At 34.9% G+C, this 19,686-nt stretch overlaps 1 protein-coding gene across 1 annotated transcript in view; it reads left to right on the forward strand.

Moving 5' to 3' along the window:
• LOC121385289 (protein lifeguard 1-like) overlaps positions 1–18,123 on the forward strand; it is a 31,032-nt gene extending 12,909 nt beyond the window's left edge. The window contains exons 5-11 of the mRNA XM_041515909.1: positions 195–285; positions 1,195–1,232; positions 2,973–3,018; positions 3,628–3,669; positions 6,914–7,003; positions 9,398–9,445; positions 13,009–18,123. Of these exons, the coding sequence (XP_041371843.1) occupies positions 195–285; positions 1,195–1,232; positions 2,973–3,018; positions 3,628–3,669; positions 6,914–7,003; positions 9,398–9,445; positions 13,009–13,161 (508 nt within the window). The 3' untranslated portion in view covers positions 13,162–18,123. The remainder of the gene's footprint in view (positions 1–194; positions 286–1,194; positions 1,233–2,972; positions 3,019–3,627; positions 3,670–6,913; positions 7,004–9,397; positions 9,446–13,008) is intronic.
• The last annotated feature ends 1,563 nt before the right edge of the window (positions 18,124–19,686 follow it).

A 19,686-nucleotide genomic window follows, 5' to 3' on the forward strand; every position in this document is an offset into this window, starting at 1 on the left:
AACATTGTATATTTTCTTGTTTTGTTTTCTAGTGACATTGATTGTGTTGGCCTGTTATAACATAGTACATATTGAGTGTTAAACATTGTATATTTTCTTGTTTTGTTTTCTAGTGACATTGATTGTGTTGGCCTGTTATAACATAGTACATATTGAGTGTTAAACATTGTATATTTTCTTGTTTTGGTTTCTAGTGCCATGACCATTGTGACACTGATTGTGTTGGCGTGTTGTCCAGAGGTCCGACGGAACTACCCCATCAACTTTATTCTGTTGGCGGTGTTTGTGAGTGACAGTATTTTGTACACATTATACTGCTGGCAGGGTTTAGTACATAACAGTATATATAGTGTCACACACCACCTATACTGCTAACAGTCTTCGTAAGAAACAATATACATTGATTATACTGCAAAAATCTTTGTAAGAAACAGTATACATTGATTATACTGCTGACAATCTTTGTAAAAACAGTATGCATTAAGTTACTGCTGATAGAGTTTATAAGAAATATTGCACATTAATTATACAGCTGACAGTTTATAAGCAATGTCATACATTAATTATACTTCTGACTGTCATTGTAAGCAGTGTCATGAATTAATTATACTGCTTAAAGTCTGTAATCCACAGTATATATTGATTATACTGCTGACAATCAATGTAAGTAATGTCATACATTATACTGCTAATAGTTTTTGTAAGCCAAATTGTACATTGTTACTTATATTGCTGAGTCTTTGTAAATAACTTGTTTGCATTTACCATAGTTTGACACCCAATAGCCGATGTATTTTTCGTGCTGGGGTGTTGTTAAAACATATATTCTATTGTAAATAGCAGTATACATTATACTGCTGGCAGTTCTTTTAAGCCCAGTATTCTTTAATTATACAGCTGATACATCAAGGCTATAGTATGTACTGTCCAATCTATAGGAAAGTTCATATAAGATACCTTGCTGCATTATTTACAAGAGTAGCCTTTGTGGCGGCAGCAGGTCTCTCTCTCTCTCTCTCTCTCTCTCTCTCTCTCTCTCTCTCTGTCTCTGTCTCTGTCTCTGTCTCTGTCTCTCTCTGTCTGTCTGTCATCCAAGTGTCAAAACCAACCATATAAGACACAAAATAGCTGTATCTGAAAAATGTGCTGAGGTGTCATTACACAAATATTCTTTTCCTTTTTTCTTCTTTTCAGACTGTATGTGAAGGCTTTTTGCTTGGAACTGTTGCAAGGTATGTACTGTCCTGTTATTTTTAATAAAATCTTGTTAGAACTGGTCACACAGTTTTCGTTGCCCCCATTTCAACAATGTTTTGGTTGAATACGTAGGTGCAGTTGGGTTTCTTGTAGTGTGTGTGTATTAGTGATTAACATCTAAAATATTTGTTATTGGCAAACTCCAAAATAATCAATGTAACAGGCCTTGACCTTAACTTTTTTCAGTGGTAGTCCACTGGTCTTCCAGGTTATGAAAGCAAAATAATTTTATTTTATTTAAACGTTGTTTGAGGATGGGTTTTTTTTTATGTGTTTAAGCATCTTGTTGATTGCAGAGTAACTGGATGTGCAAAAAAGATCTAGTAGCCCGGCGGACTACCAGATTTAGACATCTGGTAGCCCGAGTGAGAAATTGGTAGCCAAAACAGCCAGGGCTATTGCTGCGGTCGAGCCCTGTGTAATGGTGTTTAATGTCTGACAAAGGATTATTGTTGTATTACAGTGGATGGTAGATAAAAATCCTGCATTTTAAACTTGTCTCTGACAGAAGACAAACCGGCCTCGGTGGCGTCGTCGTTAGGCCATCGGTCAACAGGCTGGTAAGTACTGGGTTCGGATCCCAGTCAAGGCATGGGATTTTTAATCCAGATACTGACTCCAAACCCTGAGTGAGTGCTCCACAAGGCTCAGTGGGTAGGTGTAAACCACTTGCACCAACCAGTGATCCATAACTGGTTCAACAAAGGCCATGGTTTGTGCTATCCTGCGTTGAGTGTGTCGTTAAATAAAACATTTCTTTCTTTCTGACAGAAGACAGTGATTACAAGTGTCCAAATGTCCATCTAGCTCTCAGGCTAGGGATGGGGGTATCATGGCATGCATTATGAATTCTTGACAAAATTCATCATTATGACAGGGAGAGCAAGAGCGTGAATATTAGCGAGCACTCCTTAATTTTTCTGGCAGAGAATGGCCTTAATATAATTACAAAAGAGTACATATGGGAGTGGGTATAAAAATGCTGTTGGCCGGCATTCAGAATTTTATGTTTATATTTTTGTAAACAGTCCGACGCACTTTATTTTGGTAGCCCGTCTAAATTGCTTAAAACCTTTTTGGCCGAGCACTCTAAAAAAAATTCTGGACTTTTTGCCAAACATGGTAGATAGAATCAGCTCACTCAGTTTTGGCCTTAGGTCTCTGACCTACATGTAACTACTAAATTCTTATTCCAAATTCCGTCCACCCTCAAACTTAACCCCACCACCACCTCCTGGTCCAGACTTGGTCACAGGCGAAGTCAGAGGTTAAGCTCGGGACAGGCGTGTTTGAAACCGTAGTGGTATATGAACACGTAAAAAGGTTTCAGTCAGTTTTGTGTTTCATAATTACTGAAAACACTTTTAATTCAGTGTGCGATTTTGGTTTAAAACATTTAAGTGTCATAAGGTCTCCCTGTTTGCAAATCTTTAGAGCCCGCCACCAACCCAGTGAGTCGTGCAATGCGTCTCTAGTAGAACAGATGATACATTAAATGTTTTGCATGAAACCATGGAAAAGATCGCTATTCAAAACTGGTTTCCTAAGATTTTGATACATATGTTGACTGTCATTTGGAAGAATCAATGCAGGCTCATATGCTAGTCAAGCCAGATAGTCCTATATGATTTTTGTGAGCCCTGGCTCCCGGACTGTCCTCAAAATCGCACACTGTAATGTATATAATATTATTGTTTACTACTTTTGTCTTGCAGCCACTACGATGAGGACACTGTTTTAATAGCTGTTGGCGTCACGGCTGTAAGTCTTCTGAAAATTGTATTGACTTAAAAGTAGGGCTAGTGAATTTTTAATCATGGTTAGTAAAAAAAAAAAAATCACTGATCCCATGGCTAGTGGATTGTATAAAAATTCTAGAAACCCTGGTTTTATTTCGAAAAAAGGCTCAGTTAGACAAAATGGCTGCAAACTCGGGATAGCCCCTTTAATATTACGAATGCGATTTGTATTGTGCAATAATAAAACCAGATTGCAGGGATGTACCCTCGGGGGGGGGGGGGGGTATCAGTTGCCACCTTGAGAATCACCTTTTTTTTTTTTTACTCCAGAAAATGGCATAAAAAGTAATAACCACCCCACCCCACCACCACCACCACCCTCCAGGATTTTGATCAGGTTACGGCCCTGGATTAAGTCATATGATGATGCAATAGGGATAAAACAAAATAAAAGACATATTTACTATACTGCCTATTGGAAGTTGTATACACAGCTATAGTTTGAAATATTCCGTTGTGTTGGTTCAAGAGATGTTTATTTCATTTTCGTAGTCTTGATAAAACGCTACATTTCTGATCTTGTATTTATTTGGTAGGTTTTCTTTTATTCGTGAATTTCTTCTATTTCCAGGTTGTGTGTTTGTCACTGACTCTGTTTGCATTCCAGACGAAGGTTGGTCTGACATCAGTAATGTTTCTGTTCTTTATTCATACAGAGTTATTTCCCTTTGGGAGGCAGTATTCACGTATAACAAATTGCAAAATGAAACCCCTTAAAATGACACTCTGTAAACTGAACCTTTTTTTAAAAGGCCATTTTAAATATCAGAACCTGTTTAAACTGGATACCTGTTAAAATCAGACTTTTTACTTGTCCCATGGTTATCTAGTTTAGAGGAGTTTCGTTGATTTTTATAGCTCAGTTTTTGCTTCGTTTTAAATCTGTTGGATTTTCTCAATTAACACCTATAAATCAGGCCTTGCATTTTAAGGTGCATGGGTGCAATTGCGATCGTACAGAGCATGTAATTTCAATCTGACTAGTGTGAAAAAACATTGCATGTTACACTCATCAAACGGTGTACATAAAATAGATGGGTATATTTATTTCCACTGTTTACAAAAGTCAACAGCTTATGCAGGAAGGTTCTTTTATTAAAAAAATTAAAATTAAAAACATGGCAGAGGCTTCCATGCAGTCGTTAAATTGGCATTTTTCTTTGTTGAACAAATTGGGAAATACTGGTTTAATAGACAATTTTGTAGACGTACAAGTCGAAATCCGATCAGAGCTACACTGCCTATTTTATTTATTTTGGAGAGAGATTTTTCACTCACCTTAGCATATTGAGGTGTGCAATTTTCCACTCGCCTATAATTTTCAAAAAACAAGGACTGATATATGACATATGTTCTGTTTAAAATGGAGTGGACCTTGTTACCATGTTGTTACAGATGGTTACGATGTTAGGAAGATTTCAAAATAGCAGTAAACGGCAATAGCAGATAGAAGTAAGCAGAATTTTCTACTGGAGTGCGATTTAGCTCGGTATTGCATTCACCTGAGTTGCATTGGTTCAAGCATCAAATCCCCTTGCTTGGCCCATTCTCGGACAAAGGCAGTGGTATGTGCTGTCCTGTCTGTGGGAAAGTACATTAGAAAATCCCTTGCTGCTAATGAAGAAAATAATAATGATTAATAAATCGGTGTGCTTTAGTTTCTACTAGTCTACAAGGCAAGTTCTTCTAGAAATTACTTATCAGCCAATACTTGTCTATATATGTGGTTTGTTTATTTAAATACAGGTCTGAAGTTGTCAGTTGTTCAAAGTAAAAAAACTTTGTATATTATTTCACTAGATAACCATCACAGTACATTTTGTTTCTCTATGCAGATTTTTAATTGTCAGGACAAACAGACACGTGTTTATTTCAAACGCTGATTGTGTTATTGCCAGGCCTCTTAGAATTGAAAATTTGCATAAACCAATTATGGGTTACACAAAAACAAATTCAGGTAACCCATTTAGTTTTTACGTAACCCGTCATGACCATGTAAATGATGTCATAAATTCAATTTTCAAACGAAATATGGGTTACTGCAACTATACTTGTGCTAGCATTTGTGCGAACGAAATATGGGTTACTGCAACTATACTTGTGCTAGCATTTGTGCGAACGAAATATGGGTTACTGCAACTATACTTGTGCTAGCATTTGTGCGAACGAAATATGGGTTACTGCAACTATACTTGTGCTAGCATTTGTGCGAACGAAATATGGGTTACTGCAACTATACTTGAGCTAGCATTTGTGCGAACGAAATATGGGTTACTGCAACTATACTTGTGCTAGCATTTGTGCGAACGAAATTATCGCTCTCACAATTTTTCAGAGGCCTGTATTAATTCTTGTTGGTTGGTTCGTATTTAGAGGATAATAAACGAGTTACCAGTTATTATCAAATTTATGTCCCAAGTGAAAATTATTTCACGAGGGACATAAATTTGATAATAACTGGTACTGAGTTTGTTATTCTATTTAGTACCCCAGCTATTTCATTTTTTTTTAAAAGCCTTTATTTTCAATATAGCCTACATCGGCTATACATCCATGTATATATAGAAACGACGTAAACTACTTTACTGTTCTGGGTATTGCTTTAACTTTGTATTTAATTCACCATTCGCAGATAATTTACAAAACCCAAAGTTTTAGATATTCTGTAAAAAGACATGTATACATGTATATATACATGTAATGAATTACATTAAACTACTATTTTATTACAAGTTTAACACTGAAAGCAGAAAAACGTAAACGCAAACACTTTAAACTACGTGACATCATTGTGTGTACTTTGCCAAATCGTGATGACGTCATATTTAGTACCAACAAGGTGATTGGTTTGTTAGCATCAAATCATTCAGTAGTAGTGTAAGTTAAACCAATGCATGATAATTTTAGTTTCCCCGTTATGAGTGCCTGCTGGGGTAATAAATTCTTATAATTAAATTTCTGCTACATTCAATACAATATAGTGTCATCTTATTTGTCTCGCCATAGCAATGCGAGTTTGTTAATTTTTCAAGGAATGTAAAAGTAAAGTCAGGGATCTGATGACATCATTTTATATGGATTGGTAGTCTTACTGAGCTTTATTGTTTAGGAACAAAAAATAATTCCAAATATAATTCCAAATAAAATATGAACTTTCAGTGTTATTATAAGCAGGTATGATTCAAATTTAATTATAAGTATTGTCTGTTATTTCTTTTACGTTCATCTGGGTATGAACAAAAACAAAAATCATCCACAAGCTTATGTGAGAGCGGTTTTCCGGATTTTTTTTTATAGAAACTTAAAGAAAATTCTTTTCTTAACCATTTAAGGAGTTTTAAACTATTTGCCCCCCCCCCCCCCCCCCCAAAATCCTAGCTACGGCCCTGGCTTTGCTGATTCACACAGTTGCGGATAATATGTTTTTCTTACCCCAATGAACGTGAAAGAAATAACAATCCTTAAAGGCATATTGTCACAGACCACTGACCTATTTCATTCTCTAACAAAGTGTTACTTGAACAAAAATAATTTGATTTGTCCCTAAATGTACTTTATTCAACCATCTTCATAACCACCATACTCCATTTATTAATGACATTTTGTAACAATAATTGAATTATGGCAGTGGTCCATAGTTCAAAAACTGAAATTGCCGAGAGGGTTGACATGGATTTTACTCCATCATGGTTCAGTTACGGTGATGCGATAGCTAGAGTTGGTTTCCAACCATTTTTATTTATTATCCATTTTTAGAGAAATGAGGTCCTTAAATCCGTGACAGTATGCCTTTAATTGTTCCGGATTTTCCCTTTTGTTCATTAATTTACATTGTGTATGTGTGTTTTTGTTTCCAGATTGACTTCACGATGATGGGTGGACTGCTGTTTGTCTTCTTCATTATTTTATTCTGCTTCGGAATCCTCTGTCTGATCATCAGGAGTCGAGTTCGTATATTACCGCTTTATTGTCTTTGAAATACATCATTTTGTATGTATGGGGGTTTGTGTGTGGGGGGGGGGGGGGGTGTCTTTTAAACCAAGGTTCAATAATTCCTATAGTTTGACTTTCTCATGACAACCCCTACGCATGCTGTAACCTCACCGTGGTGCAGGGGTGTAACATTCTCTTTGAGAATGGCCAATACAGCACAAATCCCCTTGTTTTTTTCGAGATACAATTGAAATTTTGAGTAAAAGTCAGTATCTATCTGTGATATTTGTGTTTTTGCACAGTTCTTTATACTGTTTTTATTTAAGTCTTGAATTTTTGTATTGATGTTGATCATCACTTGATTTGTTTGCATTACCATAGTTTGACACCCAATAGCCGATGTCTTTTTCGTGCTGGGGTGTCGTTAAACATTAATTCATTCATTCTCATGACAAAAGGGTGGGGTGTAGCCCGGTGGTAAATCATTCATCTGATTTGTGGTCAGTCTGAGATCGATCCACGTCAGTGGGCCCATTGGGCTATTTTTCATTCCAGCCAAACCACCATGAGTGGTATATCAAAGGCTGTGGTATGTGCTGTTCTGTCTGTGGGATAGTGCATATAAAAGATCCATTGTTACTAATGGAAAAATGTAGCTGGTTTCCTCCCTAAGACTATGTGTCAAAAGTACCAAATGTTTGACATCCAATATAACCGATGATGAATAAATCAGTGTGCTCTAGTGGTGTCATTAAACAATAAACTTTAAATTTTTGCTCATGACAAGTTATTTCTTGTTTCAGCCAGTGCTCCACAACTGGTATAACAAAATCTGTGGTATGTGCTATCCTATCAGTAGGATGCTGTATATAAAAGATCCCCTACTGCTAATCGAAAAGAGTAGCCCATGAAGTGGCGACAGCGGGTTTCCCCCCCACCCCTCAATATCTTTGTGGTCCTTAACCATATGTCCGACACCATATAACCGTAAGTAAAATGTGTTGAATGTGTCGTTAAATAAAACATTCCTTCCATTCTGGTACCAAGTGTATTAAAAAATCTACACTCTAAATATTTTTCAGTACAATTTTATACTTTTATGCTCTAAAAGTTTAAAACGGTTGTGGGTATATTTGTGTGGAAGTAGGTGTTCGTTGCAACATGCTAAAAAATGGGTATAGCCCTGAACCAACCTGGCATCCCTGTCTTTTGCCGCTAATAAACCTGGTCTTATCCACGGCACTAATTAACAACCACCAGTAATAGAGGACTACAGTGGGTGGTTACAAGTGCGTCTTAACGATGTTAGAGGTAACTACTGAACACTTTCCGAAGTGGTCATACTAAGCCCACAGCTAAAAGCTGATGGGGGGAATGGCAGGTGTGTGGCACAGATAGCCACAAGAGACAAGCACCTGTCACGGTTGGAGAGACAAGGACTGGGATGTGGAGTGGACAGCGAAACAATTTGAAAGATATAATGATTTGCCAGATTGGGAAGAAATGAGATGGAATTCAAAGAAGAGAAAGGAAAGGGAGCAGTAGGATTTTTTTTTAAAGGGGGGGGGGGGGAATATGAGTTTGTCCTCAAACTTTACACAACTGTTCCTTTAATTTTTATATACAGTATTTTATTTAACAAATGTGGATTGGCAAACAAGCGGTGGGCCGATATAAGTGCATTTCTGCAATTTCTCTGTCACATATCAACCAGATCTCTCCGCCAGTGTGTCAGATTCACTACCACCTCAATACCTTTGGACTGGTCCAAACATGTCAACAGCCAATCAAATTACTATAATCTTTCAGTTATGCACTTTTTAATACTATTATTAGTAGTAGACTAGTAGTAGTAATCATGCAGCTAGTACTAACTAGTAAATAGAAATTCTGAAAACTGATTTGGGACAACTTTTTTTTTTTTTTTTTTTTTTTCTTAATTGCATACAGCATTGATTTAATATCATAATCGATCTGAGCAACAAAATATTTGAAATCAACACCCCTGAAATTTTTTCCAAAATGTGTTTGCTTACTTTTAACACCTTTTTAAAGCACATTTTGAGAAATTTGGACCAGGCTAATATGTACATGTATTTGGGTTTATTAATTTTTCTGTAAAAATGTCTCTGAACACTTGGTTCGCTGGCTATTTTGCACTGGCGTAGGAAACAGATATTTTGCTTTATAATAGTGTAAAAGTGTGTAAATATAAAAGTGTGGCCCCCCCACTTTTTGGCACCTTCCTACGTTCGTGTTTTGTTAACAGCTCATCCAAGTTTGCCGTGTCTACATTCATTGTACATGTTAAATAATAGTGTTCTTGCAGACATCCTTATTGTGTGTATTGTTATATGGGTTTTTTTAAATGGCTAAATGACTGATTTTTTTGTGTGCTTTTTTTTCAGTTTGCCTCCTTGGCATATGCCTGTATTGGAGCTCTCCTCTTCAGTGCGGTAGGTTTCAGTGGTTTTACGATTAATTGTGTTTAATAAGCATTAAAGGGACATTTCTGACTAATAAAATATTTCTACGATTAAAACTTACATAGTAAATATATTTTCTTGTTTAGAATATCAGTGTCTGTATATTCAATGTGTTTCTGGTCGTCTTAATATTTGTAAGAAGCCTAAACTAGATTTGTCTTCAAATAATTTCATACGTACGAAAAAACCGATATTTTAGGAAATAAAATGAAAGTTTACCTAGTACAAATATTAGAACGATCAGAAACACTTTTAATATACAGCTACTAATATTTTATGCAGAAAAATATAATATGTAATTACATTCGTTAAAAAGTCTGTTAGTCAATAACATCTTAAAAATTGCAGCAAACTTGGGAATGTCCCTTTAAAGATAAGGCCCCATGACATTTCAGTCAGTAGAGCATTCGCCTGTGGCGGTTGGGTCATAGGATCAAAACCCATCGATGGACCCATTCTTTGATTGGGTTTTGTCCCATCCCAACCAATGCCACACATCTGTTATATCAAAGGCCATGGTATGTGCTGTCCTGTCTGTGGGAAAGTGTATATAAAATATCCTTTACTGCTAATGGAAGAATGGAGCAGATTTTCTCAAAAACTTTATATCAACGGTCATGGTATGTAATGTCCTGTCTATGGGATGGTGAATATAAAAGATCCCTTGCTGCTAATCGAAAAGAGTAGCCCATGAAGTGGCAACAGCAGGTTTCCTCCCTCAATATATGTGTGGTCCTTAACCATATGTCTGACGCCATATAACAGAAAATAAAATGTGTTGAATGCGTCGTTAAATAAACCATTTTCCTTCCTTCCTTCTCTGATTTAATTTTTGAGGTAGGTGACCGATCAATGACATTTACTACCAAACGCATTAGTATACTGTAAATAATGAAAATAATGAATGTGTCATGATAGCATTGAGTTGGGACAGATAAAGACTAAAATGCATATTTTTATTAAAGGGACAGACCCTAGTTTCAGCCCATGAAAATGGACACTAAGTTTAGTTAATCTACAAACCTGCAACACATTTGGATAAAGTTACAATTGAGTGAAACATGAGTCTGTGACTTTGAAATGGTGAAATACCCTCTTAAAAATAGACTAAAACTAGACTCCATAACTGTTACTTCTCAGACGCATGTGCGTTTTTAAGAATATGAGAAATGCATTTTGTGATATTAAAAACACCAGGATGACCAAAAATACTTCGAATGTACAGAAGTGGATAATCTAAACAATAAAATCTAAGTAAAGTATGATTTTAGTTGTCAAAAACAGCTCTAATAAGTAAAACATTTGTTTTAGTGTTTAAAAACCTAGAGTATGTCCCTTTAAATTATGTATCTGGCAAATGCAAAGTTTTATCCTACTACATACACGTTTGGTTGTTTCTTATTTTCTAGTTTGTGACAAAGGTTAAAAATATAATTTGTCAACCAATTATTGCGCCAATTATACATCGAACATATTTTTTTGCATTAATATCTTGCTTGCATTAAAGGGACATACCTGAGTTTGCTGCAATTTTTAAGATATTATCGACTAACAGAGACTTTTTAACGATTGTAATTACATATCAAATATATTTTTCTGCATAGAATATTAGTGGCTGTATATTAAACGTGTTTTTGATCATTCTAATATTTGTACTAGGTTAAATTTTATTTTGTTTCCTAAAATAATTGTTTTTCGTACGTACGAAATTATTTGAAGACAAAATCCAGTTTGGGCTTCTTACAAATATTAAGATGACCAGAAACACATTGAATATAAAGACACTGATATTCTAAAAAAGAACATATATTTAATATTTAAGTTTAATCGTAGAAATATTTTATTAGTCAGAAACATCTTACAATGCAGCAAACTCAGGAATGTCCCTTTAATTTCATGATTTACTGATGTGGTGTTTCAGTATCTGGTGTTCTCGATTCAGACACATTTTTTGCATTAATATCTTGCACGTGTTCAAAACCATAGAGGTACATGGACACGTTAAATACCTAGTCACGTCAATATCTTGCATGCATTCATTTCATGATCAGGCCCCTGAAAATTGCAAGAAGAATAATTTCATTCGCACACCGGTCGCGCAAATCTAATTTTACGTAGCCTATTTTTAGTTCACGTATTGAATTAAGGACACCAGTTACGTGGATGTGACGGGTTACGTAAAAATTAAATGGGTTACCTGGAAAAAAAATAGAGGCCTCATGATTTACTGTTATAGTATTTGTCTGTTGTTTCAGTATCTGGTGTTCTCAGAGACCTGATTATTTACTATAGGATTTGTCTGTTGTTTCAGTATCTGGGCCCCGTTCCACGAACGAATTGTAGCTAAGGTTAATTGTAGTGATTTAAGGCGAGTTTTACAACTGGCACCGTAAACTTTACAGCCGTTCCACAAAGCAACCTTACGGTAGTCGTAAGTTCTCCTTTAATTATTAATAGATTCTTTGCAAAGAAGTGCTAATTAGTTAAATAATAAATTGTTTACCGACTTTTCGGAACATGTTGGATGTATTCATTGGCATGGGAAAAACATGAAGTAACTGTGTCAATTTATTCTGTAAGCGATAATTGCCGAATGCATAAGACATGAGAGTTATCTCCCTTATTTTCGTGTGAAGGTCGTTAGGCCTAGACTGTTTTTCATCGATCACAGAGTTTCATAAAAGGTATTTGGTATATATTAGATCCATTTTTACACAAAGAGTTAGTATCCTTCTTCGAAAAATATCAAATCATCATCTAACTGCCATTTGACATCTACGTTAGTGGCTTACAACTGCCTCGTACCAATTGTAAATTTTCACTATAACTTACGACGATAGTAAGTTACGCCGTGTCGTGGAACGGGCTGACGATCGTAGAAAAAAATTAAGGTCTTGATGGTAGGTATTTACGACAATAGTAGGGCTAAGATTGCTTCGTGGAACGGGGCCCAGGTGTTCTCAGAGACCTGATTATTTACTATAGCATTTGTCTGTTGTTTCAGTATCTGGTGTTCTCAGAGACCTGATTATTTACTATAGTAATTGTCTGTTGTTTCAGTATCTGGTGTTCTCAGAGACCTGATTATTTACTATAGTATTTGTCTGTTGTTTCAGTATCTGGTGTTCTCAGAGACCTGATTATTTACTACAGTATTTGTGTGTTGTTTCAGTATCTGGTGTTCTCAGAGACCTGATTATTTACTGTTATAGTATTTGTCTGTTGTTTCAGTATCTGGTGTTCTCAGAGACCTGATTATTTACTACAATATTTGTCTGTTGTTTCAGTATCTGGTGTTCGAAACCCTAGTGGTATATGGGCACGTTAAACAAGTTATCATCATCAGAGACCTGATTATTTACTATAGTATTTGTGTGTTGTTTCAGAATATGATTATTTACTAGTCAGTCTGTTGTTTCAGTATCTGGTGTTCTCAGACACCTGATTATTTACTATAGTATTTGTCTGTTGTTTCAGTATCTGGTGTTCTCAGAGACCTGATTATTTACTATAGTATTTGTCTGTTGTTTCAGTATCTGGTGTTCGACACTCAGCTGATGCTCGGCGGTAAACACAAGTACGCTCTGTCACCCGAGGAGCACATCTTTGCCGCTCTCAACCTCTACCTCGACATCATCAACATCTTCATCTTCATCCTCAGCATCTTCGGCCTGACCAGCGACTGACACCTGCCGTTGCCGTGGAAACAGTTCTTGGATCAGTTATTAATAATATTATTATTATTCCCCTGATCGCTTTGTTCTAGTTTTAATTAGCTTAACAATGACGGGATTGAATTTTGTTAAACTAGAAATTTGTTTTGGCCTTTTTTTTTAAATCTGTTATCCAATACTTTCTCATAGCTTTAATTATCCGGCGAGTGACACCTGCCATTTCTATAGAAACGGTTCTTGGACCCCGTTATTATTATTCCCGATTGCTTTGTTCTAGTTTTAATTAGCTTAACAATGATAAGATTGAATGTGTGAAACTAGACATGCGTTTTTTAGTATGTTATCGACTACTTTCTCGTAGTTTTAATTATGTTAACAATTCAACAGAATTTTTGTGAAACTAGAACTGGTTGTTAACTATAGTCCTTCCCACAGGGAATGCATTTTTTAATGCAATGCAATTTACTACAAGTTATTTATTGCTGAGCCGATTGTTTTCTAAATGAAAAACAAAAATAGTTTTTTTAAATTGTTATTTCCAAAACTGAAATTATTTACAAAACACATTTTTGAGGTAGGATGGGACGGACTATAGAAACAATATTTTGTTTTACCTGTTATTGACTACTTTCTCATAGTTTTAATTATCTTAATTCAAATGAATGTTGGTGAAATCATATCTGATTGTTAAACTAGATACGAAACATAGAAACAGTTTTTAGACCTGTCAGTAGTATTCCAACCACTTTCTTGTAACTTTAATGAGCTTAACAATTCAACACAATTTTGTTAAACTAAAATTGATTATGAAACTAGAATGTTTGTTTTAGGCTTGTTGTTATTCACTCATCATTTTCTATTAGACTTACATGTAATTAATTAGGTTAACAATTCAACTGAATTTTGTCAAAACAGAATTCTCCTAGGCTTACGGTAATTATGTTATTGGCTGAATTTTTCTTTAACTACATATGATTAAGGACTGTTCCAAAAGTATCACATGATGAGGGGAGAGCTTATTTTAAAAATATTCACTACCCTAAAATGTATATATATTTTTTAATATCAAGTATACTTTTGAAAAAAATATATAACTGACCCACCAAAGGTAAAATAATAGAGTGTCTTCCACTCCAGTGTAAACAATCCTGTGGTCCAATTCACTAAACCCTTGCAACTTTATGATCTTGCAGCACAATGCTAAAAGACACAGGGGTGACGCAATGTTGCTTAATGAATTACGCCTCTGGAATCTTTTTCCAAACATTTTTCAGTATTGCATTCCATCATGATGTTTATTAAATTGAATTTGTGTTAATATTAGCTATTTGTTAAACCACGTATTAATTAATTTTATTATTGACACAGTTCAAAATCTATAGGGAAATATAACCAGTACGATATGTGTGACATAACGATTTTACACCACCAGCGAATGTAATCGCTTACCAAAATGACGTTGTTTCATGGTCTCCTTCTGGTTACTTTTGAAACATTCCTTGTTATCCTATTCATACAAAAATAATAATGTGAATAATGTGGATGATAAAGAAATTATTACACTTGCTCTCGCTCAGGCAATACAAGAATCCTGACACTCGTTTCATAAAATCAGTATAACACACACGAACGTGTAATAATCTCTGTGTATATTGGTCAGGAGCTTTATTTGTTGACATTTGAACATCCGATGATTCTTCTGCATTGGGAGTCTGATAAAAGGCAGATCCAGAGGGAGGGGGGGTCACAGGGGTCCCATAACACACACACACACACACACACACACCCCCTGTCTATTGATGTTTTTTAATGTTTTGTTTTATTGTTGATTCATCATCCACAATATACAACACTAAATTGCCCTGAAGACACCTCTATGAACATATTTATTTCAAAATTGGGGGGTGGGGATCGTGCTCCTTGAACACACCCATCCTCTCATCCCACACCCATGCATATCACATGCAAATTTTTCTGAAAAACGAGGTTTTATGTTTCAAAAACTCCAACAAAGTGATTTTATTGCTTGATTCAAATTATATACCTTTGCATCCCTTATACATGTTATAGGTCATACAAAACTACGTATTAAAAACACATGTTTAAATAAAAAGAGTTGCTGTCATTTTTGCAAAGAACATAATCAGTTGCTTGTCAGGCTAACAATGTTAGCCCGTAAATATTAGTTTTACTGCTTGGTACCACCGACATCAACCTGACTGACAAATATAGATTGTCAAGGTTTCTGCCAGAGGGTAAAAGGGTATGGCGCCATACCCAAACATTTTGCAAATTTTATTTTTTTAAGCTAACCATTTGACAAAATTAATGACTGTTATCATTATTGTATGATTTTTTTTAACCCTAACCCATTTTCTTTCTGGGGGGGGACCACAGGTGCATGCAGCACACACATTGTAAATATTCAGTTCCATAGCGCGATACCCAAACATTTCTTTCTGGCAGAAACCCTGATTGTAGACAAGTCAATATTGTATGCAGGGTAGTAATAAAATTGTGTTATTTGTGGAAAATGTTCGGTTTCCATCATGAAACCGACTGATAAAATACATTGTGTATTTAATTTAGTACGTTTGTGCTATCTTGTAAAATGTTTATGAAGTGCAGTATTAAAATTATGTAGTATTATGTCTGGAGCAAACGTTATTTCTAGTTTTTGGAACCCCAACATAAAACTGGGTGACAGTTTGAAAACTCATTGTAGTGAAGTGCTCCATATACTAGTACAGTAGAATCTCGTTGGATCGAAATCTGAAGGGTCGAATACACTGCAAGACACAAACCAAAAATAAAGTCCCGAGTTACACTTACACATTGTTGACCGAATGATTTGGGTTAACTACCAGATGGATTGATCACTTTCTCGAGCACCGACGGGGTTCGAACCAACGGGATTTAACTGCATTTCATTATACTGATAAAAAGAAAAAAAAGGAAGACTTATCATCATCTCTAATTCATTACTAGCTAGTTGTGTCTGTTTAAAATATGAATATATAATATTGTATGTAATGTTGCCAATAAGGGGTTGAATGTTGCTAACATGGTTAGCTTCCAAATGCTATCGGTGAGGGTTTTGGTTGCAGTCTATATATGCTGTTACTACTTTAGTGTTCCCATATTTATTTATTTTCATCAGTATATCATACAATTGGTGCCCAACCCCAGATACACGTCAGTTTGCTGTGTGTCTGAAGTGTTGTTGAAGTGTCTGAAGTGTTGTTGAAGTGTCTGAAGTGTTGTTTATATTGTTTCGTCCTTAGTGGTTGGCTTTGTCTTTCAAATATATTCGTATAAAACATTCTGCATTTAATTTGGGAAAGTAAATAAAGTGGAAGCTTTTTTTTCTTCTTTTGTAAATTTGTATCCCTACAAAACTTCTCTGATTAATGTTGTAATCATTTTGTAACATTTTATTTTGCAAAAAGGTAGTTGATGAAATATGCTGGTTTCTAGCTTATTTCACAGGCCTTTGGCTGGAAGACGTACACTCATTCTGAACCCTGTTCAGTGTTACCACTGTAGGTATTATGTGTTGTTGAATGAGTGAACAAAATCTGTATTATAGTAATTTATTTTCTATATTGGTTGTTTATCATTATTCAGGGAACATTTTGTTTTCAAAATTTCAATTGGCAACATATCTAGTTAATTGAAAATTGATTAGCAAATAGAGTTTAATGTTTTAAAATTGTGTCATGATCTCTGAAACTTAGGTAGCTGAATTGCAACAAGAATTTTGAACAAAATGTTCCCTCATATTACTGTTAAAAGTGTTTACAATGTATAATTTTTGTCATATATTCATTTCACTGTTAACTTTGCTTAAAATTCAGTGATCACTTCTGGTGGGGGAAAAAAAAACCCACAAAACTCCCACAGTAGATTTCCATCTAAGCTGGAATATATACTAATGTGATTATACTTTATACTTTACATATGTTTGACAACTTCCTTTGTTTATAATTTATATAAGTTCTTTACATTATCATTATCGTGAATCTTGTATCTTTTTAAGGTTATTTACCTTATCTGTTTTGCATAAAATGCATTGTGCTAAAATGGCAGTACATCTATAAACGACATTCAATTTTCACCATGTGTAGCTACTAGATGTTCAAACACTAGAATGTCCAGAAACACATTGGATTTGCTAAAATTAATAATTAATATGAGCTAAAACGTCAACTAATGAGTAATTTAACTATTCTAAATAAAATAAAAAAAATTAGTCACAAATATTTTACAGTGTTTAATAACTAGGGTCAATGACAATAAAAATGGGGTTTTTTGTTTTTGTTTTTATAAAAACAGCATATTTTTTGTTTTTATAAAAAAACAGCAATTTTTTTTAAAGCATTTCAAGAACTTGAAAAGAAAATAACTACATTTAACTATCAATCTTAAATTTGTATATGTCATGTTTAAAGAATCTGAAGACAAAACTTGTCATGTTGTTAAGTAAATTCTGATTGGTGCATTTGTTGGTGGCATGTAGGCTGTGATTGGTTGTATTGTTTGGTAATACTTTTCCACTGTAATGGTCCTTTTTTTTTTACAGCATTGAAATTAAAATTTCTGTAGATCGGTTGAAATCCAACAGTGTGCTTTAAAATATTCAGACTTTTACATTTTAGATCATGTTTATTATTACCTGAATTAACACTGGGAAGTGAGTTATTCTCCCACTAATAAATACTGTTTGTAAATTCAGTCTAATGTTTAGGGGTTTTTTAATAATGAAGGACAACAAGCATGTCTCTAGGCTGAAACTCGTAAAATATAAGAAATTTGGCAAATTTGCTAAGAAAATCAGTCACTAAATTCAAGTTTCATTTGAACTTATTGGCATATTGGTAATGGAATAATACAGTCAAACCTGTCTTAAGCGGTCACACAAGGGAGTAGATAAAATTTGCCGCTTAAGACAGGTGGCCGCTGAGTACAGGTTGCCACATACAGAGTCTTTAAAATAGTTGTTTTTGTTTCTTGTTTACCTGTCAATACTGATAATTAACGGATGTGTGTTTCACAGTTGACTATAAATCAACTTCAGAAAACATGCAACTGGAATGTATTAAATTAACCGTTCCTTTTCATTTACTAGTAATTCCTACTTCATGTGGTGTATTGTCATAGTAAGTGAATCTACATATATCAAGGGTAGCCTGGCCAGAGGCAATTAGATGCATTCCAGTCATACTTTTTTAATTGATACACAGTTGAGATGTCTGGCCTGAATGGGTACTTAAAAAGAAGGCGTGAAGATCGGTTATTTGCTGCATCTTATCATTGTTGTTAAAATATCCCTTTTATATAACAGTAAACATTTACTGTGGCTGCTTAATACAGGTATTTTAGCGATTTGGGATCCAATTTAGGTGGCCGCTGGCCGTATTAGGTGACCGCTTATTACAGGTGCATTTATATTATAAATTGTTTGGGATGGGAAAAAGTGGCCACTAAAAGCAGGTGACCGCTGATTACAGGTGGATGCTAGGACAGGTTTGACTGTATTTGCCAAATTCAAATTTAATTCACGACAAATTAATAATGAAATAATATTTGCCAAATTCAATTTTAATTCACATTTGGCGATCGACATCTTAAACCTGCATTTGATGGGGATGGGGGTGATCTGGCAGATAGATTTGAGCCAATCCAACTGCCCCAACTATATCGGTACTCAACAAAATTAATTAACGCCTATTAGTTAATTTTGACCAGCAATCTTTATGTCCTCTGTAAATCCAAAAACAAAATTTAATGTATAGAGGATACTCCCCTCATGTCTTGTCATATCATAATTTATCTGCACGAGTTTATACTTTTATCAACTTGTGATAAATTATAATATCATAAGACACGAGGGGGGTATTCTTGTTATCGTCCATTATCTTTCTTTTCATTTGCGACAGTTGTAAACAATGTCAGTAATGTGTGTTGAATGTCAGCGGTAGACTTGTTAACTAGCAGAACAACAGTGGCGTGACGTCACTAATGTTTGGTTTAGCGCTTCAAAATATACACAGTGAAGTAACAAAAGAAGCGATATCGCAAATTATAGTGCCATCGATAGCTCCTACAAAACCCTTTGATGGATGATAAAAAGAAAAATGCCGAAAATATCGATCTACTTGCCCTAATTAATGTTGTTGATTGTATTATGAGTTTGGGCAAATATTTTAACCATTTTCATAATCAGATGAAATTGATGCTGAAATTTAAATCATTGTAAAGATTTTTTCAAACTATAATAACAATGTGACATGTATACCTTCTAAATGGGTTTTTTCCTGAATACTAGTACAGTATGTATATATGAGGACTGTAGCAAGTTTTCGTTGTTGTGCAATTGTTTTAAATGTTTTATTGTACCGGGTATATTGATGTTAAAAGACTTACTTCACAAGTTAGTGAAATAAACGTCAAATGTGTAAATACAGAGAGAAAAACTAGACCTTTACATTACTAGTTACATGATGTATGTTAAAATCAGAGGGGTTTATTGATTTT

This window comes from Gigantopelta aegis, chromosome 11, assembly GCF_016097555.1.
Source record: "Gigantopelta aegis isolate Gae_Host chromosome 11, Gae_host_genome, whole genome shotgun sequence".
Lineage (NCBI taxonomy): Eukaryota > Metazoa > Mollusca > Gastropoda > Neomphalida > Peltospiridae > Gigantopelta > Gigantopelta aegis.